Below are 27,555 nucleotides of genomic sequence, written 5' to 3'. Positions count from 1 at the left end.
GTTGCCTTTTATGTTTCGGGATTTGGCAATACTAGTGTTGCAATCTGCTAACTGACAGCTCTATCATAAAGTTGGACATTTTTGAGCTTATACGTACTCAGAATGTTTTGACGACATACGCGCGCTATTTTTGTTGTTCACAGTAACTTTAAAGATTCATCTCGGCCCAAAAATGGAATTAAATCGTGAACATTTTCGTGACAGGTGATGAATTGTGGATTTACGCGTATGAGCTCGAAAGTAAACAGCAGTCGACTGTATGGGTGTTTCAAGATGAGCCAAATCCAACAAAAGTTGTTCGCGCATGAAGCACTTCCAAGTAAATGGTCGCCTATTTTTTCGAAAAAACTGGACATGTCGCAACCGTACCACTAGAACAACGCAGAACAGTCAATTCTGAGTGGTGCACAACCATTTGTTTGTCAGTTGTCTTTTACAACGAGCTCTCACACATCGGCTCGAACAACTGCATTTTTGAGCACCAAAAACATCGATTTGATGAGTCATCCACCGTATAGTCCTGACTTGGCACCGAATGACTTCTTTTTATTCCTGCACGTAAAAAACAAACTGAGAGGTCAACGTTTTCCGACACCTAAAGAAGCGGTTGCTCCATTCAGGATGCATGTTTTGGAGAAACCTCAACCAGAGTGGCAAAAGTGCTTCGACAATTGGTTCAATCGCATGCGAAAGTGTATATATCTTCATGGGGAATATTTTGAAAAACAACAAAGTGATTTTCGATGATTAATATTTGTTTTTGTTCTAATCTCGAAATATAAAAGGCAACCCTATATCGATCGACGTAATTTTAAACAATGAAAGGTACAGACAAAAAGTAGTAATTTCATTTGAAGAAATATTAGTCACTTCCGCAAAATATCATACTGAGATAAGAAAACGTCGTAATTTTGGATGATTCAAATGACCATTTTTCGGTACATAAATGAATTCGAAATAATTACACCATACTTCCATTATTGAATGGGATTTATAAATCTGAAGAGTTTTTGAAAAAACATGACCTTTTTTTTAGGAGATATACAATCGAAATCGCTATTATACATTTTCAATGACCAAATCAAAGATAGATATATTGATGAATTTCATGATAATCAAGGAAGTTTGTGCATGAGAAATATATATTTCAAACAATATTTATTATTTACAATCTCTATACCCTAATATATTCGGTAATCTATAGACTTTTTCAACGAAAAGTATCAGAATCCTTGACATGGATTTAATCAAAATTGTTAATTTTGATACATATCACCAGAACTGCTAACCATATTAGACAAGGTTACTACCGTACAGTTAATAAAAAATTAATTGGGTTAACACCCACTTAATTGTCTTGACGGAAATAATAAAGGACGTTTACGAATTTTGAAGGCAATCATTGATTTAGAGAGTAATTTAGAATTGCCTATTAAAAAAAACAGTAGAAATTGAAGAAAGGGGTTTATTCAGTTTTTTAAATCTAGCTTGTAAAGATGTCCCAGGCAAACTCTGCACTTTTTTTCGTATGATTTTCAACACGCTTTTATTAGCTTGTATGTATGTATGCTTCTATGTTTGTTTGTAACTCTTCTTTTCCGTTTGAATGCTCGAGATCTGTATTTGATAGAATTATCGACATTATTGCTTGATCTATTCGCGGGCAGATGGCGCTGTACGTAATCTACTTGATATAATATTAATTCACTTTACATGTATTTCTTCATTTGAAAAAAGCATTTTTTCATCAACACGCGCACCTGCTGCTTTATTTGTAACCCTCCTTGGTGCGCCTGCTGCTTTCCTTGGGCTTGGTAGCTCAACATTTTAGTTCGATGTTCTTCAAAAGCGTGTTTTATGGTTTTTTCAAACTACATTTATTTTTGATAGCAAAAAACTTTTTTAGGGGTGTGATAGAAGTGACCGATACTTGATGAGAATCCATTATAACATATTCATGAAACACATTTTGATGTGAGATTTTAATTTTTCTTCAATAAACTACGTGAACGGCGACAAAAATAATGTTTGTTTCCCCCTTTAAAAATAGGTTTCATTGTTCCAACTGAATACTATTAACTATTAGACAAATAATATACTCATCCAGCTAATAACTAACTGGAGAAGAGATTTTGTTCTGTACTACATTACGAGTTTGCTGATGTAAATAATATCGATGAAGTCACGATGAACGCATTAGAATACCATGCAAATCGTACCATGTAATGGTAGAGCATAAGTTATTAGAAAAATGTTCTGATCAATTTTTATATAATGATAATATCTCCCGTATTCATACGTTTTTAAATATTGAGCACCAGATATGTTGCACCGAATTATGCAGTTTCACCTGAATCAACATAATAGTAATTAGTATTTCACAAATACGAAAAAGGTACCTTTGCAATGTTTATGCAAAGGTACCTTCTAAAAATGCCGATATCTTTTAGGTAAGAAGCACTATGATATCGAAATTTGGTTTGGAGTTAGGTGATACTTGGACACTTCCCACACGTCAGCCTAATCTCCGTTACTTCAATACAGGGTGGTAAAAAATACAGTTTTTTCGTTTGCTTGAAAAAGTTGCTGAAATTTGATTATTTTAAATGGAACACCCTATATATTATTGAAAATTCGGAAAGCTGCTGAAATTTGCTTTCTTTCTATGTATATCATACCTAACCTAACTAGTCAAGTTTCGGACTTATGAACATTTATTTGTGAAAATGTCCCTTCAGAATGGTATTTCCATTCGGTATTTGGTAAGCAGACCATGATTACTATTTGACAGTAGCATTGTGACATTCTCCTAATAATATCGACATTTTCGTCACTTCAGAATTTGCAAATACCTTCAAAACGATGGAACAACACTATTCAAACGAAGTTCTTATGAATTTGTTTATTATTTTTGGACAGTGTGACAAAATTATCGGCAGAACATGTAGAAAGTTCAATGAAATGTATCCGAATCTACCGCCAATGAACCTCAAGAAATTTATACGAATTCAGAACAATTTCAATGCATTTGGATCAACTTTAAAGGCACCAAGAAACTTGCCTCGACCCGTAACTTTCGAAGACAACCAGATTAATGTCTTAGCATATTTTCACGCATTTCCCGAGTCATCGATAAGAAGTGCTGAAGAAGATTTGGGTATAAAATATTCATCGGTTCAAAGAATCTTGCGAAGACATAAAATGCATGATTATAAATTCACCAAAATTCAAGCAATGAAGCCTCAAGATCCTCAACAGAGAGTAGAATTTTGTGAAATGTTGTTGACACGCATTCAAGAAGATCCACTTTTTTGAAATGAAATTATTTGGACTGATGAATCGAAATTTTCGAGAGAAGGGATTTTCAATAGAAAAAATCGTCATTATTGGTCCAGTGAAAATCCTCACGTCACAAAAGAAGCCGGATTTCAAGAAAAATTTAGTTTTAATGTCTTCTGCATGTTGATGGACAACAAATTGAGGTACGTGATATACGAGGAGTCATTAACATCCAGAAGCTACCTGAATATTTTGGAGAATACTGTAGACAGTTTCGTGGATAATCTGCCACTCGAAGATTATCGAAACTGTTGGTACCAACTAGACGGAGCTCCTGCACATTGCACAAGAGAAGTGAGCGCATAACTGGATAGACTATTTGACGATCGGTGGATGAGGCGCTTGGAACCATGGAATTGGCCAGCGAGATCACCCGATCTTAATCCATTAGATTTTTATTTGTGGGGAATGTTTAAAGAAAAAGTTTACAAAATACCCGTGCGTTCGAGAGATGAATTGTTAGAAAGGATTGCCCAAACATTTGAAGATTTGGATCCCAATGAAATCAGATCTGCCACCACGAAAGCAGTCAACACCCGCATTTTAAAGTGCTTGGAAGTGAACGGCCAGCGATTCGAACATATTTTGAAATATTCCACATGATTGTTTTACTTTTTTATAATTATTCATATCAATATTTCCAATTTCAAGTTTCTTGGTGCTTTTTTAAAGTTTATCCAAACATATTGAAATTTTTCTGAATTCGTATAAATTTCTTGAGGTTCATTGGCGGTAGATTCGGATATATTTCATTGAACGTTCTACATGTTCTACACTGTCCAAAAATAATAAACAAATTCATAAGAACTTCGTTTGAATAGTTTTGTTCCATCGTTTTGAAGGTATTTGCAACTTCTAAAGTGACAAAAATGTCGATATTATTAGGAGAATGTCACAACGCTACTGTCAAATAGTAATCATGGCCTGCTTACCAAATACCGAATGGAAATACCATTCTGAAGGGACATTTTCACAAATAAATGTTCATAAGTCCGAAACTTGACTAGTTAGGTATAGGTATGATATACATCGAAAGGAAGCAAATTTCAGCAGCTTTCCGGATTTTCAATAATATACAGGGTGTTCCATTTAAAATAATCAAATTTCAGCAACTTTTTCAAGCAAACGAAAAAACTGTATTTTTTTACCACCCTGTATTGAAGTAACGGAGATTAGGCTGACGTGTGGGAAGTGTCCAAGTATCACCTAACTCCAAACCAAATTTCGATATCATAGTACTTCTTAACTAAAAGATATCGGCATTTTTAGAAGTCATGATTTTCGAAGAAAAAAATTGAAATTAAATAGGTATAGGGAAATATCAAGAAAAGTTGTCGGGCAATTGTTTCCAAAAATAATATTATATACAGAGTGTTCCATTTGAAAAATCAAAGTTGCTACTGCTTTCTAATAGAAGCGGCAACACCGCATTGTCGAAAATATTTAAGTTGGCTAGAGAATGTCCGAATATGCCCTCCATTAAATTTTCAAAGTGATCCATTGTCTGGTTCACCAGAAACGTTTAATGTGCCATCCACCGTGAATCAGCCTGTATTATCTTCACCTATTTTCTGAAAGATGTAATTTTTCATTTTATTTCCCTATATTTCAATTGACAACATTTTATTTCTTATTCTTCTTCCAACACCATTTGGTTTAACCCAGTTACGTTAACTATGATTCATTGGAATGATATATTTGGTTTCAAGATATGAAACAGAGAAATGTATTATTATCAGAAAACCTAACAATAATAGAAAAACAATTTTTATTTATTTCTGTCTGAATCGTTAGCGCTCCATTATTCATTTTGAAAATAGACATAAATACACAAATAAAATTTATGGTAGAACTGCAAGAATGTGAGATTTTCACTTGAAAGTTTAAAAAATCACGACACGTGTTTCGATATACGATACCATCTTCGAATGTCAATACTGTTGTACAAATTCTGTGTCGTGCTTTTATAGTAATTTGAATCGTTATGACTTTTACAACCTGACAAATTTTTACATGATAAATTATTCACCTATCTAGGAACAACTCCTAAGACTGGAGAATAATGAATAACATTTTTACATGTGCCTCAATTTTACCCACTTCTAAGATCTGTCCTAATCACCTATTAAAATCACTTTGATCATTGAGCAATGATCCCGAATATTCACATCGGTCGGTCGACGTGGGTGCTTTGTCCACTCAGTCAATCGGCCGATGTGTGAGTCGATGGTTCAAGCTCCAGGATGAACGCTCGATTTTCACTTGCTATCGTCCAAACCGTGTTAGGAATCACACGTTGAAAGGTAAGACCTTGTTAGTCCTTAGCTCTCACAAGTTTTGACTTTTGAGGGTTATCGTTCGTAGGGGTGCGATAGTTGGTTAACGAAAAATACATATTTTAAACATATTTTGAACATATTTATTTCTGATCATTCCAAAAGGTTGAGCTTTGACCCTTTCTCTTCCAAATGCAATACGTCATAATCGTGATTTGCCTCTCTATTAAAAGATGGTTGGCAAATGTTGAATTGGTCTTCTCATCCAGAAAACTACGCCTATGCTCTTTCATTCTTCTGGGAAAAGATCTTCCGGTTTGTCCGATATAAAATTATGTACAAGAACCACAAGTCAACTTGTATAACCCCCATCTATTCGTCACTGAAGTTTCATCTTTATTGTTTTTAACAAATTTACTCAATTATTTATTCTGTAAGTTCAAATTCTTTGTTTTTCAAAACACGTGTCGTGATTTCGTAAATTTTTAAGTGTGTTTTTTAAATACACCAAAATAAATTGGTATTTCCATAATATTTGACGTAATTTGTAATACATAAAGCAAAGCATGTGTCGCGGTTTTGTGATCTTTCAAGTGGAAATATTGAATTGAAGTGTGTTTTTTGAATATGTGAAAGTATCTGTTTCCAGAGTTTGTTTCTTTCAGTTTGTATCTGAAAGTTACAGGGCCGAAGCTTTCAAAAAAGATAAAAAGTTACAGAAAATATTAGTAGGATGAAATCCATTGGAAGAGGAAGAAAATATGACAAAAATGAAAGGAAAAATACTTTACGGGAGAACCAGAAAAACAATGCAGAAATGCAACGATATTTTGAAAGAATTCGTATTTGGAACTATTAGACGTGAAAAATAGATCTTTAAATTCGCAGAACCTGGCTTGAGGAAATGAATGTCATGATTATTAAAATTTAATTGATTGAAAATTACCAAAAGATCAATATCTTGACCCACAACTATGACTGTTTTTTTAGTATCATTGGAAATTTTTATCGAAGTCTCAATAATGTTTTCTGCTTGTTTACAGGAAATATTTTCTTAACCTATTTGGTTGTTAATTATAGTAGTATACTTCAATTGAAACATTTTTTCTGTTCATCAACGCAACATGGAATTTTACATGTTTCAAGTAATCGAAGTGAAAATTATACATAATGATGAAAAAAAAAAGTTGTCGTTATCGAGTTTTTTCGTTTTTTGATTTTCTGAGAAGATTTGCAATAATAATGTATATTTTTTATACATCAAAAAGTAGAGATTTCAACGAACAAGACCCATATCGATTAAAAAAAGATATTTTGACGTTAGAATTTTCGGTTGAAAATTAGGGTACTTTTTCTCGATATTAAATCAAAATAATGTGAGAAAAAGTACAGTGTGTTTGAGGCATAAAAAGGTGAGTTTTCACCAAATTTGATGAGATTTTGTTTTCGAAGATAAGAATGAAAATTCGAAAAATCAGTTATTTGTATTTTTCGACTTCAACAAAAGTTGTAGATCTTGTTGATACCTACAACTTTGTCATAACGTTTTCCATAGGACTAGTAAATTTGCCAGAAATCGCGATAAACCATTTTTTATTCTTCAAAATCTCACCCCTTCCACTTTCTTTGGTTTCAGAAATTATCGGCACTGGACTATGATGTGACCACTTTCTTCTCACAAATCAATACCTAGGAAACCTAATTCAGAGAATCTTGATAAATATATCATTCTCAAGCACTCCACAGCTTGCTTTACTCGGGGTTTCACATACAACGCCTTAATTTTTTACACGCTTTATATTAGCTTCACCTGCATGTATGTATGTATGTTTGTTTGCTTGTAACTCCCAAGTTCAGGATCTGTATTGACAGAATTATCGACATTATTATTGCTTGATCTATTCACGGGCAGATGGCGCTGTACGTAACATTCTTGATATTTCTTGATCTATTCGCGGGGAGATGGCGCACATAACCTCCTTGATAGATTGTTCAAAAGAAAATCAAAATAAAAAATGGATTTTAGGAATTATAAGTGTTAGTGACAATAAATCGGACTGAAAATGTGAAACATGAATATAATTTGAAAACACTAAGAAACACGCTTTTATAGCATATAAAACTAAAAAGTAAAAAATAAATATAATTTGAAAAAACTAAAAAACACGCTTTCAAAGAACATCGAACTAAAAAGTTAAAAATATTTTTTTTCAAATAAGCTTAAAACAATAACGAAGGAAAAATACTAGTATTATTGTGAAAAAAGCGTGGGTGATTTGTGCCATATTTTTTGTAAATCAAGTGCCCGTCGCTTTTTTCACAATAATACTAATATTTTTCGTTCGTTATTGTTTAAAGCTCATTTTGAAAAATGTTTTCAACTTTTAATTTCGATGTTCTTTAGTTTTTTAAAACTATATTTATTTATGATGCACTCTAAAACAGTTCAATGTATCGCTATCTGAAATTTTCAAACAAACATTTTTTCAATAACTTCTTTTTCTCAAACTTCTAATGGTAGCTTCTTGTGACACAAACTACTGATCATAAATTAATTATCAGAGTCCTTGATTCGCATGTCAAGAACAGGAATCTGACCAGGTAATTTAGTAAGGAGAAATCCAACTGCGTTGATTTGATCAATTAATCTTCATTGTAACTTCAATTTTATCAATGAGCGCATCATAAGTAAACTGCAATCAGGAATGAAATAATTTGTTTCATCCAACAAATGAGAGTCAAGTGAATGTATATCATACTTTCGTGGTTCTTCACCAACATTTAAGCAATTATGGAATTTAAAGTGTGCAAAATTAATTGTATAAGTGTTTCAGAAAAAGGAGTATACGCGTATATTCCTAGAAAACAAAATATTTTGGAGGCAGATGACATATTGAAAATTCATTGAATTTGAAATCCATGTATGAAATATTTTTTCAGCGAATGAGATATTACCACATACTAAAATAGCCTCTACAAATTATATTTCATAGTTCAATAACCGCGTTACGTCACCACTACCAGTCGAATTGAATTTTTATTGCCATAACCTTGAAATTGAACATACCTGCTAGAAATTTCACGAGGCACCATGTTTCCACCGGAGTCAAACTGTGATGGTAAAGATGAAGGAAACTCACTTGACTGTCCTTCTTACGCAACACGAAAAATAGTGTGTCAGCGAATTCGGTGAGTTTTGAAATGTAGTACCACCAGCATAGGTTGGCCATCTACAATATACAAATTGGTGAAATAGCGTTTGCTTGGGGTACACCTGAAATGGATGACTTGACGTTTCAAAATGATAATGATTTCTAGTGAATGCGATGAAGTACGGCTGACGGTGCTGAACACTGAAACATAATCATTCAATAATATTGACAAATAACAAAGACATTTTTTTTGTAGACGACTCAATACTTCCTGGTATATGATGTTCCACGATCTGAAAAGAGTTCAATTAGCCTACAATTTGCAAAAATTGATGGAAAATATGGAAGAAAGAATGAAATATTATATTAATAATATACGTTCGAACTCGCGAAAAAATAAGAATAACTCAAAGAATCCGCATATAGTATTTAAGAAGGTAACAAATGTATTTCGAATTGATCTGTGGAAATGGATCTTATCTTGTTACTATCACTGAGAAGAAAGGTTGAAAACGAAAATATTAACCCCAACTGAATTCTCAAACAACATCCAGTATGTGTGTTTATATAGTTTCGCGTGTCACGTCTTCGACATAGTCTAATCAACAAGTTCAAAAACATGAAAAAAGATAAAGGTCCTAGAAATATGAGCAATAGCTCATTCGATTCGGAATCACCTCTAGAAACATTTTTTTGAAGGATTTTGGTGCAGGTAAAAATTTGCAATTGTTATTAATAAAATAAGATTTAAAAAAAATGGTATTTAATTTTTTGTTAATAACTCACAAAATATTAATATTTAAGCAATTTTACGTAGAAAAAAAAGTTTTATCATAATTTTTCAAAAAGTTATTTGATTGTTGAGTAACAAATTTTTTCCCAATCTCCGTTGGAATAACGGAATATATATTTCGTAATATATTACGTAATTTGAATATTAAATTGTTTTAAACAAATAGAGAAATTCAATATTTTTCAAAATTTTTTTTTGCTATTTTGTTGTCTATAGATAATTATGATTTTTAAAATTTGTTTTTCTCAATTTCAATTTTTAATTGTTTAAAATCAATTTTTTTATATTTCGAGTGTTTAAATAGTTGGTTCAGAAATAATTTTGGCCCCGGAGCACCAATTAATTTTTATTGTTGTTTTTATTTTATTTTTATCGTTGTTTTAATAAAAGTTAGATAATTTTGCTTTCAAAACTCATAATTAACACTTTTAAATAGTTTGTCAAGAAATTTTTTTTTTATTTATCATTTATTTGTTGATTAGTTCAAAAATTTGTTATAAACAAATATTGAACAACGTTATATTTTTTTTCTGAAGCAGAAAAAGTAAAATAAAAACAGCTATATACGTAAAAGTGCCATAATTTGTTTTTTGTTTATTATAATACTTTCTATTTTTCAGCACTTTTTTATATATAGCTGTTTTTATAATTTGTTTCTGCTTCAGAAAAAAAATATAACGTTGATAAAAATTTGTTCATAACAAATAGTTAAACTAATAAACAATTGAATGATAAATACTTTTTTCTTCCGCCAAACTATTTAAAAGTGTAAATTATGATTTTTGAAAGCAAAATCAGTTATTAACTAATTATTTGAATCATCTTAATATAAAAAACTCGATTTTAAACAATTGAAAATCAAAATTAAGAAAATTAAAAAAAAATCATAATTATCTCTAGACAACAAAATAGTAAAAAAAATTTCAAAAATATTGAATCTCTCTATTTGTTTAAAACAATTTAATAAACAAATTACGTATAAAATTCATATCCTTTGTTAATAACTGCCATTATTTATTGTGAAAAGAGACATAGCTGAATATCAATTGAAAAAAAAAATTATCAACAATTTTTAGATATGTCATTTTGCAATAGTTATAAAAAATCATAATTAAGAAATTAATACATTTTTATGAATAACAGGATCGTATGAAGTATATATATCAAAAGGGCTCCAATTATTTATACCTTTTATCTCATTATTTATGCCAACAAAGATCGGGAAAAAATTTGTTAGTTAACAATTGAATAACTTTTCGAAAGAAGGCGATAAAACTTTTTTCTACGGTACTCGAATAATTCAAAATTGCTTAAATATTAATATTTTTTGAATTATTAACGAAAAACTAAATACCATTTTTTTAAAATCTTATTTTGTTTGTTCTAGAGCTGATTCAGAATCGAATGAGCTATCGCTCATATTTTTAGGACCTTTATCTCTATTTTCATGTTTTTGAACTTGTTGATTAGACTAACAGAAGAAGCGAAGAAACACAGTTTGATATCAAGGAAGCAGTAGGAACAGCACTAGCCGTCTTTTTTGATTAGTTCCGAGAGAAACCTAAGCCATGAGATGTATATATGTTGCAGATGTGATTAGTTTGAGCAAAGTTGTTTACAATTTCTGAGATTATGAAACTTTTCGGAACAGAAATCATCCTTTTCATACGTAAATTCGCGTGATTATCCATGAGTTCAATTATTTTATATAAATTTATTCTGTTAGTCGCTCCGTCAATTTACTACAATTTGCTAAAAAGGACCCAAAAACACATAAAAATAATTCACTACGAGATTCATTGACCATGGTACATTGTCAGCGGTCAGTGTGCGACTGCTTTCGTTAGGTAAGTAAGCAACACAAATGTGTTAGCCTCCAGATTAGAGGTCACGGAGGGATCCAGGAAACGACCTCGGGGGTTGTAGGGCCGATTCACACAGAACAGACGTCGGGTGGAGACGAGGCGCGGACGTGGCGCAGACCTCTGTCGTTACACGTCGTTTTCACACTTGAATTGAACTATTCATCCACTTAAAAAGGACTCTAGAAAAGAAAAAGTCTGCACCACATCCGCGATTCGTTCTTCCAAGACATCTTTTCTGTATGAATTAGTACTGATAGTGGTAGAATCTCAGGACAAAATTGAAATCAAACGAATTATCTGCAAGAACGATTCGTTCAGAAAACATCTACCTCCCTGGCTAATACCACGAAGGGCGTTGGATTATATTCGACAGGTGTCAATGCAGGATTCTTCACTGAAATTATTCCTGCATATGCTGTTGGCAATACAACTGCCACAATCGATTTTCAATTGTTGGAACACAGTTGTAGACAGATTTCGAGGTATTTGGAAACTCGTGAGTGTAGAGTAGAGTCTCTCATCAACATGAAGCCGATAATTTCTGATAATTGAAAATTGAACCTCGAAATCTGTCTACAAGTGTGTTCCAACAATTGAAAATCGATTGTGGCAGTTGATTTGCCAACAGCATATGCAGAAATAAATTCATTGAGGAATTCTGCACTGACACTTGTCGGATATAATCCAACGCTTTTTGTGGTATTAACTAGGGTAGTAGTTGTTTTCTGATAGGTGTCACTCCATTAACCTACAGTGTAGGTAATTCTAGACTGGCCTGAACGAATTATTCTTCCAGATAATTTGATTTATAGCCAGTCTCCAAAAGTATGCCCACTCAATTTGTGAAGAAATTAACCGGATCTAAAAATACTAATGTGAGAAAAACTTACTTGAGAACCATTTATATGAAGACTGGAAGAGAAAAAGTTATAGTTGAACACTTTTTTGGAATAGCAGATACAGTAATGTTATAGATATTACCACGTACTTTGTGGAAATAGCTGATGAATTTGATATTCACATAAATTGATGAAATACACACATCGGAAAAGTCTAGGGATATTTTTATAACATACTAAATATCATAAAAATAAATGCATGAGGTCGTTTAATTTCGATTAAATTGGTACATTCGACCACCCTGTAGATTTCTATGGGTTTAACAAACCCTCCAAAAACGGCAACTAATCTTTTATCAAGTTTTTTACAAACTGTAGGTTTTCGGCTAAAATGAATAATCTGAAAGTGTCGAGTTTGTACATTCTATGCAGTTCTTGCTCAGCAATTAAACTGGAAATATTGTGCTATAACATGTAACGCCATCACTTACCATTGGCTGAGATGAATAGAGCTGTAGGGCTTCTTCAAGGTGGCATGCGACAAAATGATGTAGCTCTTCGTTTGGGGGTCTCCCAAAGTATTATCAGTCGATTGTGGCGGCATTTCCGTGAAACTGGCAGTCCAGCCGAACAACATCCAGGGCGTGGACGCGCTACAATTGCAGTTCAAGAAGGATTTTTGGTCTTAACCGCAAGAAGACAACCGCCAATCACAGCACTTGAGTTGGTTAACGTGTTGCAGCAGACGCACCAGGTAACCATTGGTCGTGATACTGTCAGAAATCGACTGCATGAAACAGATCTCCACAACAGAAGGCCACTTAGATGTCCACCTTTGTCCAGAGGCAATCGCGGTAGAAGATTAGAGTGGTGTCAAGAACATCAAAACTGGGATGCAAATGATTGGGCCACAGTTTTGTTTACAGACAAATCCAGATTCAGATTTCATCCAGATTCTCGTCGAGTAAGACTGTGGAGACGACCTGGAAATAATGAACGTTTGAGACACGTCCAGGAAGTCCACACATACAGAGGTGGTACAGTAATGCTATGGGGCGGAATCATGATCGGCGGCAGAACCGATCTCGATTTTCCAAATCGCTCCCTCACAGCTCGATAGTACCTCGACACCATTCTTCTACCTATCGTCCGTCCGTTTGCTGGTGCTGTTGGTGAAAACTTCCACCTAATGCACGATAATGCTCGTCCACATGTCGCGCGTCTAGTGACTGACTGGCTCACCAACGAAGGAGTTGATGTATTGCCATGGCCAGCACAATCACCGGACCTGAATCCCATCGAGCATGTGTGGGACATGCTTCAACGAAGAATTACTCCGCATATGGGGAACATTCACACAACGTTTCAATTGAAAGAGCTTTTAATCGCTGAATGGGCAAATGTACCTCAACAAGACATTGACAATCCCATTTTGTCGATGCACGATAGATGTAGGGCCGTAATAATCCAGCGTGGAGGCCATACTTTGTACTGATTCCAATGTTTTTTGTATTATGATTTTTTTTCGGGGTGCCAAAGAAGAGCCATATTTTTTTTTAGTTTTGCTTATATGCGCACTCAGTATTTTTGACCATTTAATAAATTTTATTGTAAGTTACATTCGTTTAATAATCACCCGTCAACTTTTTTTCCCTAAAGCGATCTGAAAAAAAATTATTGCCATTTTTAAAAATATCCCTAGACTTTTCCGATGTGTGTATAATCACTATAAATAGTACTTTAACACTTTTCGAATGTTTTAAAAAAGCTGAAGAAAGATGTAGTGAAACTTGTTACCCAGGCAAAATTCGGTACAATACTGTCACGAATTGGAAAAGGTTACTGGGTTTGGAGTCATTTCAATTCAAGAAGGAATATTGTAGATATTTGACAATATTATTTTGGACCGAATGGAAAGGTGTATATATAGCAACTGTAACTACTCATCTTAAATTTGGCGAGTAAATGAATTAATAATTGAAAAAAAAGGTTTTCATTAACATACTTCGAAATGGAGAAAATGAGTTTGAAATCAGTTTGAACCCATCGATATGTTACATTACACAATTCGTATGATATGAAAGCTTGTCGCCACAATCACCATTTTTATGAAGAAACATATAATTTTTGTCTCAGAGTTAGTTATGTCAAGATCAAGTTATATAGGTATTGAATTTTTGTTCATTAATACAGGAAAATTTCGCAACAAGCTTTTATACCATATGAATTATTTAATATAATGAATTGATGAGTTTCAATTGATATTTTCAAATTTTCTTTAGTGTGCAAATAAAAGCTAGTTTTTACAAATGTTTTCACAATCATCTTATTTTTTATTTATCGCAGGACAAGTTTCTCAGTCCATGTATTTCAATTATTGTAGTTCTGTACCATATTGAATGTGAATTTAAATTTCATTATTCTTCTCAGCAAGTCCTTGTCATCTTGGACAGTCCACCATATGGGATTCAAAGTGGGATTATGCTATTTTTTGCATTCTTTCCTGCAAACCCTTTGATTTGACACCCACATCATGAAGGTTCATGAAAAACTAGTCCGATATTTTCTGTTGTCCACCATATTGCATTAAAAGTGATGTCATGTTATCTTTCGTATTCCTTACAACAACTCTTCTCATTTGTTACACATATCATGAAGGTGCGTATAAATATAGTCCGCAATATCGAATTCAGGATGACGACACTTCATTTTTCGCTTTCTTTCCAGCATATCCTTTTATTTAATACCCATATTATGGTGGTGCATAAAAAACTGATCGGCCATCTTGGGTTGCCACCATTTCGGATTTAGAGTGACGTCATGTTATTATTCGTATTTTTTCAACAACCCTCTGTTGATGAAATGATGAAAATATTAGATACATTCTTTTTTGCTCACGAGGTTTTATTGAATGGTAGAATATAAGAAGGTAGAGATTTTGTTCAGCTTCAAATTGTAACATTTCATTCTCAAAATAATAAACATTATTAGCACTAGATGAATGAACTACGTCAATGTGCTATGTGAAACTATTTTTCAAAATACTTACTCTCAACGCTTTCGAATTATGCGAATAATCTACCGGTTGACATTTGTAGCTGTAATCCCAGAACCAACCGCTCATCAAATGCTGAAAAGGAATCATAATGAGTGGAAATACTGAAAACAAGTTTGGTGAGTGCTTCTCCCCTGGTTAAACAGAGGAAGATCATGCATCGTGCGATTTTTTGTGAAATCATAATTGTCACATATTACATATTTAGCAACATAATAGATTATCATTTATCTTTCAAGGTTACTTCTAACCTACTACCCATGAAATGTTGCCTAATGAATATGTGGCGGAATGAAATCACAATTAGTATTTAGTAATAAATAATTCTGAGATGAATTTCCAATATTTGATTTGTTATTACAAGGATTTTGACAAATTTACACTCCTTTTGTTGCCTCACTTTCCATAATTCAACAAATTAGTTGTCGGATAAATACTTATATATTGTAAAGATTGCATCATTGAGGTTATTTCATTGATACCAATACATTCCATATTTCCACAAATCTGAACTTGACATTTTCAGATCATGTAACGTGCTCTGTGTTTCTTGAAAATTCGCATCTTTGTTATTCCATTCAAGCATTGAAACAACACATTTTAATAAATTTTTGTTTACATTCTGACCAAAAATTAATCTTTCATTCAATCACGTTGAATTTTAGTAGACTAATTCTAGTGGGTATATTTTGAATTGGAAAAAAGCCCATTTTAAAAGGCACACTGCGCAATATTACAACAAAAATGATCCAAACTCATTATTACAGTTTATTGTATGATTTTCGCTACAAAGGGTTTTACAAAAACCGCGACACGTATTTCGCTATACAATAAGCCGTATTAATGAGTTTTAATATGGATTTACATCAAGTATGGGCCAACTCAAGAGAGTTGAATCGGAATTGTCAACTTTGCTTCAGAAATTATTCATTATTTCGTTTGATTCTGGTGAAATAACTGAAAAATTGAAAATTGACACGGTTTCGCTAATTTTCAAAATAGGGAATATACAGGGCTTTTCATGATGAGCGTTAATTAGCCGTTTCTGGCAAACTATTCAACGGATCAACCTGAAAATTCCACAGTATGCATAAATCAATATGACCTACACGCCTAAAATATTTCAGACGAAGCGGCGTTGTCGCTTCTACTATACGGCTTCTTTGATTTTTCAAATGGAACATCCCGTATATAATATTATATTATGATTCATTATCACTTTGTCAACAAATTCATATACTATTTCCCTATACCTATCTATTACCGTTTAGAATATATAAATTAATTTCGATATGTTTTTTACCAAACATGAACTTTTATAAATGCTGATAATCTTGAACTCTCTTGCTCTAAAACGATCAAATTTGAAATGGAGTGGAGTGATACTCTAAGGATCTTCACTCCGAGTCATATTTTCATTTGCCTCATACAGGGTCTTCAAAAAATACAGATACTTTGATCTCATGAAAAAATTAGTGGAACTCAATTTTTTCAAATGGAACATCCTGTATATTTCAATATTTTTGAGCTCTACATCCAATTTTAGATTAACTTTGTTCAGATAATACTATTTCTAGTTTGAAACGTTTCGGAGATAAACTGTTTCAAACGGAAATTGACATGGTTTCCTTGTTCATCACTCATTTTTGTAAAACAGATTTCGTTTGATGTTTCTCAATTAGTCACAGATAATACAATGAAAAGATAATTATTAAAATACTCCTCAACCATCGAATGAAACTTCTCTTCAAACAATAGTTTTATTAACGCTGAAACACGAACTGAAAATAATAAACACATAAATTAATGATTTAATTTAATCGTCAGTGTATTTCAGAATATGTTCAAACACATCTCCACCTCTACTTTAACAAACATGTAATCTCTTCAAAAGATTGTCATGTATAGCGCTTCTGATCAAGTCTGGAGTCAAACTATTGAAAGCAGTTGTAACTCTCGATTTCATATCTTCCATTGTTGTTATTGTAGTAGAGTAAACCATATTTTTAATGAAACCCCACACTAAATAATCTAATGGATTGTCATTTGGTGTTCTAGGAGGCCAACGAAAAAGTCCATTATTACCAATCCATCTGTCTTCGAAGATTTCGGTTAAAGCTTTGCTGACTGAATGAAAATTATGGGGTGGAGCACCATACATTTGGTACCATACACGTTCTCTTCCTGGTCTATTATTTAAAATCATTTGAATTCCATTCCTCAGTAAATATTCATATTTTGATGCATTCAAATTATCATCATATTGACTCATTCTTTATGGCACAAAATACATTGAATTGCCATTTTTCTTGAAAACCCCTTTGTCGGACAACATGGGGATTTTCTGGCGCCCAATAATGACTGTTGTGTCTATTGAAAACTCCATTTTTTGTGAACTTGGCCTCATCTGTCCATATTATATTGTCAAGGAAATGTTCATCCTCTTTAGTCTTGACAAGTAACCATTCAAAGAATTCCACTCTACGAGGTAATCAGTCTCTTTCACATGTTGGACACAGTAGAACTCATAGGGATGCCATTTATGCTTATTAAGAATTCGACAAATTGTCACGTATTTGGTCGAACAATTTACTTGATATTGGTATTAGAGGTAACGCGTATTTATGATTTCAAATTCATTTAAGTGATCGGAAGCAATGTGTGTCTTTGGAAAATAAAAAAGTTAATTGAAAAAAAAATGTTTGTAAAGTACCACAGGGATCTATATCAGGAGCTTTACTATTTCCCATTTATATAAATTCCATTTCGGAATTACAACTTTTTAGAAATATAGTATGATCTGCCAATGACACAACCTTGATCTATTGCAATGAAGATTCACAATTAATACATCAACAAATGGAAGCCGATTGAAAACTAATAGATATTTGACACTTTACACAAATTAACTTCAAATTTTGAAAAATCGTCATTTATGTTGATTGATAAAACACCCTAAACACCTTGTAAGACAACAACTCTCAAATCAATGTTAGGACACGACAAAATTGAAAGGTCACTTGTGTTCAGTTTACAGGTTTACATATAGTATCCAGGTCTATGTCATTCGAAAATACCTATTTTCAATCATTGGGGTTCTAAATAAAATAAGGAACTATATTTCTTTGAAGCATCTGAAGCTAATTCACTTCTCACTATAAGAATCAAAGCGTTTACTTGATTTCGTTTCTATTTATAAATTAAAGTATGCTCCTTCCTGCAGTCCGATATAAAAATGGAAAACATATCACTAAGAAATTTATAGAACATAGAAATTCACATGATCATCAAACAAGACAGCTCAATAAACTGTAGACAAAAAAATCTGAAATCTGCATTTTCTAGAAAATCTATATATTACAAAAAAATAATTGCATATAATGAACTGCCAAAAAATGACGTTGAATAATCTCTCAAAACATAAAAATTTGAAAAAGCATCAAAGAACTATTTGTTTCATTAATTAACACGATCATATTCGTTTTTTTTTGTCATTGATTAGACTAATCCTGAAATAGCTCTCTATGAAGTTATATATTCATGTATGAAGTTTTTTTTTGGAATAAATGAATACTAATTGAAGTATAACTGAATGAAATTGACAATGCAGTACTGTCTGGCGAGAAATTGAAAAGAAAAAAATACCAAAATCTTGGTAACAACTGTCTGTTCCATCCAGTAGCGGTTGAAACTTTTGGTGTTTATGGCCCGGAGTTCATGGCCCATGAACTCGGAAGGAGAATAGGCCAAGCAACGAAAGATCACCGTTCTACCTCTTTTTTTATAGAAAGAATTAGTATTGCTATTCAACGTGGCAATGCTGCTTCGGTCCTTGGAACTATTCCTTCTTCACATAATTTTGATGAGATCATGCATTGCCCTAATTTCAGTACGGAACTGAAACCTTTTCGAAACAAGCCGAGATATGTGGATATTCATCAGTCTCCTATTAAGGTCAATTCACAAGTGATTGATCCACCTTCTTTTTCAGTGCGGTCAATGCACTTAGGTCATTCTTGCCCCCCGAATATGAGTAGTTCTGGTTCCCTTTTAGTGGAAGAGCTTCATGAAGCAAGAGCCGAATCGATCCCTCTACGAAACCCTTCTTCACTCGGAAGCATCGATCGCAGCTTGAGAAATGGTTCTTATGGAGATTCTGTGAAACGTGTTCTTCCTTACGAATCAGTAGAGAGTTGTTATGAAAATCTAGAGAAGAAGAATTGGGATTGGATAATTTAGGAAACACTTGCTACATGAATAGCATTTTACGAGTGTTGTTCATGACGAAGAATTTCAAGAACGGGGTTTTGATGATGAACAAGAACGGGAATGTTTCCTACTTATTCATCAAACTCAAACACCTGCTCGTGCAGCTGCAGTTTTGTAAGAATGTATCATCTTTCCCTCCAACCGATATCCTGGAGTCTTTGAAGTCCACTCGATACTCGTTAGGACAACAAGAGGATTGTTCCGAATTCTTGGAGTTCTTGTTGAATACTCTTCGTGAGCAAAACAATAGCAAAAGCAATACTCCTGAGCTCTGAATTGAATGAATCCGTACAGTCCATCTCGTCTTGTGTTTGTAAATCTTTTGCTGGAAAAATCCTCACTTGTTTACTCTGTAGTAAATGTTCAAGAGGTAGCGAAAACTTATGTGAATTTCTGGAACATCATCTAGCTTTTACTAATATGACTAATAACCAGCCCGTGCAAAGCTTATAGTTGAATCATCTGAAAATGGAATTTTAAACAGGTGATGATCGACTGTATTGCCAAACATGCGCCAAATTAACTGACTGTTATAAGGAAACAAGTATAGCTGACTAGTCAATTTAATAATAACACTGATGATCTTCAAACAAGACTCAACCTCTGACGGAAGCAAGACACTCTTCCGAAGGTTCGAAATAGATGAACATTTCAATCTAGCAGACCACTATTTTAATATTCATGCAGTCATTGTTCACTGTGGTTCTGGCGTTGAATCTGGTCATTATTACGCCTTGGTGAAAGACGAAACGGACTGGTTTAAGTTTGACGATAGTCGTGTCACGAAGTGTTCTGGCGATGCATTGAATTTATTGGAACCTCTGGAGACACCCTACATTTTGTTTTATAAGAGAGAGGACATTGTTAGATCAAGATCTTCAGATGATGTGGTGCTGCAGGTTTCTCCGGGTTTTCCTGCAGCTGAAAAAGCAAATGCGCCATTGGAATCAATGAAGTCGCCCCAGAGCGCCAATTAATTTTAATTGTTGTTTTTATTTATATCGTTGTTTAAACCATAAATGAATTACTTATAACCTTAAAAAAATATTGAAGCATCATAAATTAAGGAACATTATTTCGTTCTTCTCAATTAGAAATGATTTAAACTTTCCAGGACGCCATTAAACTCAAAGAAATTATTCTCTTACGTTACTCTCAAATATTCATAGTTTTCTCTATAAAAAATGTTTACTTGATCCCACATTATCAATCCATCATCGAAAATTGACGATACTATTACTTGGGCAGCTTCCAAACTAGTTCAGGAACCCAGAAACGCACGTCATTCATCAATCGTACAGCATTTCCTGACCTTGATTTCAATGAAGCAGAAATTATATAAGAACAATAATAAAAGAATATGCTGTTTGTTCTCAGCTTTCTACTTGTCCGTGAACGGTCTTGACCTTGCAAAGAATGCCAATGACCGTCCTTGCAGAGAAAGTTTGACGGAAGCGAAATGGTACCTGCAAGTCATTCATTAAAGAAGTTACATAAAACGATATATGTTACACCTGACCTCTGAGTGTCTATTATAGGTTATTATACGAAAGATTTCTTGTAGTACTCGCGCAATGTCGTCTTAGAAATGTTGACGTAAGTTAGGATTCATTATTAATGATTTCATAGGAGAATTATGAATCAAATGGAAAAATACATGATGCACTGGTTGATACGATGTGAATATTCCAGCCGAAAGTTGTTGATCATTGTTTGTTTTGGAAAAAGTTATCAGAAAAAATAATAAAATAATTTTGTCAACTCTGATTTTTGACATGTTCATTTACTTGAGAACTCAAGAAATCTTATGAGAAAGGAATTGAAAAGGGCTGAGTTTCTGAACCGAAGCTTTTTTTGTGGAGGAAATCTCTAATGTTCACTTTTCCTTCTGCTCAAAAATTCGTTATCAACTATTTTTAATGAAATCAAAGCATATTTTCACAACAGTTTCATACTGAGTATTTATACATACTGGAGGCCTCACAATTGTTGTTCTTGGTCTTTAAAAATTTCTCTTACGACTCAAATTACTGTGAAAAGAGCTCGTGTTCGAAGTTCATTCATTTCGAATTCTCTACTTTTTCTATATAACAAAGCTCTTTGATCCTATAGTTTCACAATAAAGGAAACAACAATACTACTTTAGTTCTGGAAAACAAGGTTTTGTTTTTCTACGTCGCTATCTTGATACAAGAAATATGGGAATCTTTCAAAGAAAGGAAGTTGTCAATCAATTCCAAAAAAGAAATTTTATACAAATATGAATGCAAAGAAATAACTGTGTATTTAGTTCAAATGGTTCGTATTGGAATCTCAAAAATCTAAATTGAAACTCGTCTACCACAAATCATAAATCTATACAGAAAAATATACAAATATCTTGTTCATGCCATATAAGCACTCAGTATATTGTATCACACGCAATAATTGCTCAGTTCGTAGAACATCTATCACATTGTCAATTAAAATTTCTGAATTTTCATTGGTATGATCTTTATTCGTTTCATTGATAGTGAACATCCAAATTTGTACAGTATTCAAAAAGATAAATAACAATTTCAGATGCAAATAAATGACTGAACATGTCATGCATGCATGAACAGAGTTCAACATTCGGAGATTTGTGTGCATTTTCGAAATTATTTAAATAGTTTGTATGTCACAAACGCACTTCAACTCTGTAAGTGGGTCTGTTTACACGTCGTCAGATCAGACTGAAAACAATCTGATCTGATAATGATGGAATCAGAGTTGGATGCTCAAAAAATGTCTCTAAACATTGGAAAAAAACGCATGAGATTATGGGTACGATATCGTTTGTACATATTCTGTAAGAAAATCATCAATCTTCAGCAGCAATGGATCTTAATCAATATTCAGCATTTTCTGCCACATTATGTTACTGAAATATAAACTGAATTTTGAGGATTCTGATGGTAAATGCAATTAATTTCTTTCTTGTGTAATAGTAATTCCTACATTGCAAAACCAATAGGTCATTTTGTTCAAAGTTCATCATTCAGATAATTTACAAGTGGAATTATGAAATACATGTTACATTCAAGGAACACTTTATTGTGAGACTTTCACTAAACAGTTTACAAAACGTCATACACGTGCTTCGCTATATATAAGCTTTCTTAAGCTTGTTATTGAACCTGATAATTTTCAATTAATCGTTTTCAAGTTACCTGAAACAATTACTTCAAATTCGTCACCAGCTCTCGGGCCATATAGGATAGAGAAATTTGAATTGACTAGTGCTTTCAGTCATCAGAGATTCAATATAGTTATTAGTATCTAACCCAGATAAGTAATTTGGAGATGTGAACCTTCAATCAAGTGCCGAGCTGGAAATTTTCTAATTTTTCAATTCTTTCGTAGAATAATCGCTCATCGATCAGCAGTTCCATATATGTCCCTCAAAAACCTCAGTCAATTGCTAAACTGCACTTAGACATGTAACAACTACAGTCAACTATTTTATATTGCTTTTCGCAATTTTATTCGTCACCAACTAGCAACAAACAAATCATTTTCAATCTGAAAATGACTCACTTTGAGTCAAATTGCAAATTCGTTACTGTTACATGAGAAGTTCTATATTCAATTTCAGGTTTACAATCAATTTCAGATCTGTTAATGAATTTCCAGAGGCACTACTTGAATATTGTTTTATATTTCGCCTGAGATGAAACAGTGAATTTTTTTTTATCAAAAATCCTTTACCATGTTATATTCTAACGACTATTTCTCTACATTCCAAACGTTTCAATGTCGTTCCAATGATGAGCCCAGGAGAGCAAAGACCAAAAAAGCACGCCAAGTTCGATTGAGTGTCAAGATTTTGCTCATTGTTCTCTTCGATTACCGTGTTATAGTGCATCAGTTCTTGTCAAAATGTTTTGCGGTCAATGTGGAGTATTATCTTAAGTCCGGTATTGTGGAAAAACAATACATGGCTTTCTCTTCACGATACTGCATCTGCGCACTCCTTAGTGCTTGTTTATAATTTTCTGGCCAAAAACAACACCGTTATCATACCTCAGCCATCAGAAATGCTTCGAGGATTGGAAAAAAGGGGGACAAAATAGAAATTGACGAATAAATAAATATTTTTTGAGAAAAATGAAAAATCACACAATTTTTTGAGCAGACAGCGTTCAAACTGTCGATGTTGAAATTATTGCCAGTGATTCAAAGATAAAGGTTTCAAGTTCAAAAAATGAGGCCTTCTGAAACCAATCATTAGGTATATTCATCGGAAAGCAGCAACTGGTCAACATGACAATCACACATTCATATTGCAACTGGCAATATCAGGTGATAAATCAATAGAATAGTTTGATGAATGCTAAAGTTGAGTTGTTTTAAAGTGAATCTGTTCGTGGGCTTTGTGACTTCATCATAAAAAATTGATCAGTTTTGAATAATGCCGAAAGTTTTCGAATAAATTAGTGAAATATTAGTGGAATTGAATATCGAATACCTTACCTCATATAACATAAACAAGCTATATAATACTTGAGCTCCATTGTAGATTATCAGTACTTCTCTCAGCTTGAAAGGTTTTCTATTTTCCATCATTCTGGGACCCAGAAAAATGATTACATAAAGATAACCCAAAACCATCATCAGTGTGGGAACCGGACTCTGCATCAGCGGCCAATCGGCTGTTCGAGGATCTGAAAAATATGTATGTCACTTCCACTAAATAGATGAAATATCAAAAGAGATATTGTGAAATCACCAAATTATTGACTATTATAAGCAGTTGCACTATTGTAGTTTCAAGGAAATGGGACAAATTGCATTGGAAATTATTTCCATTTGCATAAGGAAATAGTATGTTCTGAGAAATAGTATGTTTAGCTCGTTGCTAAAAATTTCTCATGAAGAAAGGACACCAAAGTTTTTATTTGACAATCAGACCATTAGTTGTTTGGAATGAAATGTTGAACGTGACTTTTTCTCCAAAGTTTGACACCTATCTTCAGGTTTATTCCCGAATTCAGGGTTCAAAATGGATCAGGTGATCTTTTTAAAAGTTGTCAGTGATGTGAACGTTTCTTTTAAATTGTGTAATTGAATTGAGTAGAACTTTAAAATTGTACAATAAAGTTGTTCAAAAATATCAATTATATTTTCTGCTATTTCGATTAGGAGAATTTCAATCAGAACTTGTTGAGATGAACGAACTGTAAATAAGTATCATTATTTACTGATATCATCTGATATTTACAAAAAAGGTGGCATATTCTCTTTATTGAACAAGGAAAATAATACTGTTTATTGGAATTTATTCGAACATGACAATCAAAAAGGCAATCGCTATCTAGATAATAATCCTCTCTTTATACAAAATATTTCGATACAATTGCTTTTGACTCACTGATTTCAGGAAGTTATGATAGAAATTACTAGGTCAACTGTTATTCATATAACGTCGGGAATACCTCAAGGGTCTCATTGTGCATTTCTTCTATTCAACATCTTTGTTAATGACATTACAGAATGTTTTCAAAATCCCTGTCTAATGTTCAAACATAAATTTAAAATTTTCAGACCAATAGAATCATTAGACGATGTAACTCTGTTACAACATGATTTGGATAGGTAGAGTATTGAAAACAATTAACACATAAACATTAGTAAATGTAGTTCCATTAGATTTTACAAAGTGAATAGACATTTTCACACCTCATTCTCCCTGAATGGTAATCCACTAACACGTGTCACTTCAGTGAAGGATTTTTGACGAGCAATTGCAGTTTGTAGATCATATAAATCATATTGCTGTTCATACATCAAGGTAACTGGGCTTTATATTAGGAAACTGCTATCATCAATCAATTCAATGAGATCGGTGAATCTTGCCTTGATAGTCTCCCGCTCAGAATATGGCTCGATTATTTGGTCACCATTTTGTTCAAATCACTGTGTCATATTGGGAAATATATTTAACATTCTCATTCTCAAGGTTTTCTTAAGAATGGTTTCAAAAACCAAAACCGGTTGCAACAATTAAAATTCAGACAAAAGTTATTTCCTTTATCCTGTCAAAATTCAAATGATCTCTGAGTGGGAAAATTAATTATATTATAAATCAAATTTTTAATGCATTCATTTATTACTTATTTGTATTCTTTATATTAGTCTCGCCATTTATCTCTTTATTTTGAATTGACAATCTATAATTCTGTTAGCTTGGTGATTTTTCTCATTTCCACGTGTTTAAGTTTATTTAGTCTTACTTTGACATTTTAGTCTTTTCTTTGATTTTTTAAATAATAAACGATTTTAAATATTTGAATCTATATCCTGGTAAACTGATTCAAAAAGTAGCAGAAGGATCGTTTATCACTGCAAACTGCCAATAAGTCTATATAGATGAGTTCATGACACTGGTTATTAGTTATTTTTCAAAAAAGTCGTTGAAGTTATTAAAAAAAATTGATTGAGTCAAACATACATTTCTTCTAGGAATATACTACGACAACAGACAAAATTTTTCGAACTATGCCAGGAAAGGATGAAAATTAAAGAAGTGAAGAACATTTCTTAAAATAGCCCTCATCTACAATAAAAGAAATGGTCGAACGTTAAGACTATCAGCAGAAGCTGCCTGATTCCGAAAATGAAAATAAAAAGTAACAATTCATTTTGAGATTTTCACTGAATAATTTACGAAACCACAATATGTTTTTCACCATCAAATAGCTTCCTCAGGTGTGGTCGTACCCACGTGGTTGAGAAAAGGAGAAAGAAATGTCGTTTCTGAAACATTTCAAATTCCTACTCTTCTGAAAATGATGCTAACATTTTTTATGACATACCGTGGGGATTTTATCGTTATACCTTAAATGATGTAGATTCTTAAGATCACCCCGTATTTCCGAAAATATGCGAATCCGGATGAGACAAAGTAAAATTATTTTATGTGTGGGTTTATCGTTCCCTCCAAGGCTAACCATCGAGAAATCTTGGCTTAACAAAAGAACTAGAAATATCTCATTATGAAGATGACGAGTTTTATTGCAGGAAATTCCTTCTCAAACTATAACTGGAATATCATGGCCAAATTATCATTTGTAAAAGTAGTCAATAATTAAGGCATGGAAGGAAGTTGTTTAGAGTAATTACAGTACATTAAATTGAATAACATTTCGTTGAGTATAGTCTGATACTCACATTTCAGATTAGGTACGATACATGAAGAAAGGCTTTCCTTCAGAATAATTATCAGAAATGATCCACTCAAAATATGATTGAACGATTTTCAATAAATGAGGGGTGGGTTACGTTACGGAATAAAAGTTGGGACCGGGATCACATTTTAAAATGTAAATTCGTTCTTTTCACTTAATGAGGAAACATAAGCATCAAAACAAATGACTTTCATGATCATCAAAAAGTATTATTCTCAGTTTAGAAAATAATCAAACCTTCACCATTTTCTTCATTCAGATACCATTCACCACATAATTTAATGTATTTCATTCCAAGCGGAGATTCAAGGTCAGGGTTTTGTTCTCGAAGATGTATTCTAGGAAAAATTATGTGATAACAATTGCCAGTTTTGTAATTTTAGATAATGAATTTGGTGGAAATCTGTTATTACTGTTATCACTGAAAGAAACGAAGATGTTGTATTTCGAATGGTCAACATTTTGGACATAAATAAAAGGGAGTTTTGACTAGGGTTTTTATAAAATTGAAGGTTGAACTGAAACTTCTATTGTAGAATAAACCCAAAATAAGTATTTTTCCAATCCGTTCTTCAATACGTGTTAAGCGACATTAGATTTTTCTGTTCTTCGAAATCGGATATACGCTACGTGTTCTTTGAAATAAGTTCTAATTGCTCGCTTAGTCTGACCGATATATATTTGTCACAGTCCTCACAGTTCATTTCATAAAATTATATTGTTTTTAGGGTTACCATTTGTTGCAGTGAGGCTACTAGG

General features: G+C 32.9%; 1 protein-coding gene across 1 annotated transcript in view; it reads right to left on the bottom strand.

Moving 5' to 3' along the window:
- Window positions 1–27,555, bottom strand: part of LOC111509554 (very long chain fatty acid elongase AAEL008004) — an 89,890-nt gene that overhangs the window by 13,935 nt on the left and 48,400 nt on the right. The window contains exons 3-5 of the mRNA XM_074180471.1: window positions 24,083–24,273; window positions 15,314–15,394; window positions 8,683–8,845 (exon numbers count right to left, since the gene is read on the bottom strand). Coding sequence (XP_074036572.1) covers window positions 8,683–8,845; window positions 15,314–15,394; window positions 24,083–24,273 — 435 coding nt within the window. The remainder of the gene's footprint in view (window positions 1–8,682; window positions 8,846–15,313; window positions 15,395–24,082; window positions 24,274–27,555) is intronic.

Source organism: Leptinotarsa decemlineata, unplaced genomic scaffold (genome assembly GCF_025532065.1).
Source record: "Leptinotarsa decemlineata unplaced genomic scaffold, Ldec_3_MD MMD2_tig00026294_RagTag_RagTag, whole genome shotgun sequence".
In the NCBI taxonomy this organism is placed as follows: Eukaryota; Metazoa; Arthropoda; class Insecta; order Coleoptera; family Chrysomelidae; genus Leptinotarsa; species Leptinotarsa decemlineata.
Note: the sequence above shows the minus strand (reverse complement) of the source record. Positions and strands in the feature narration are given on the sequence as shown.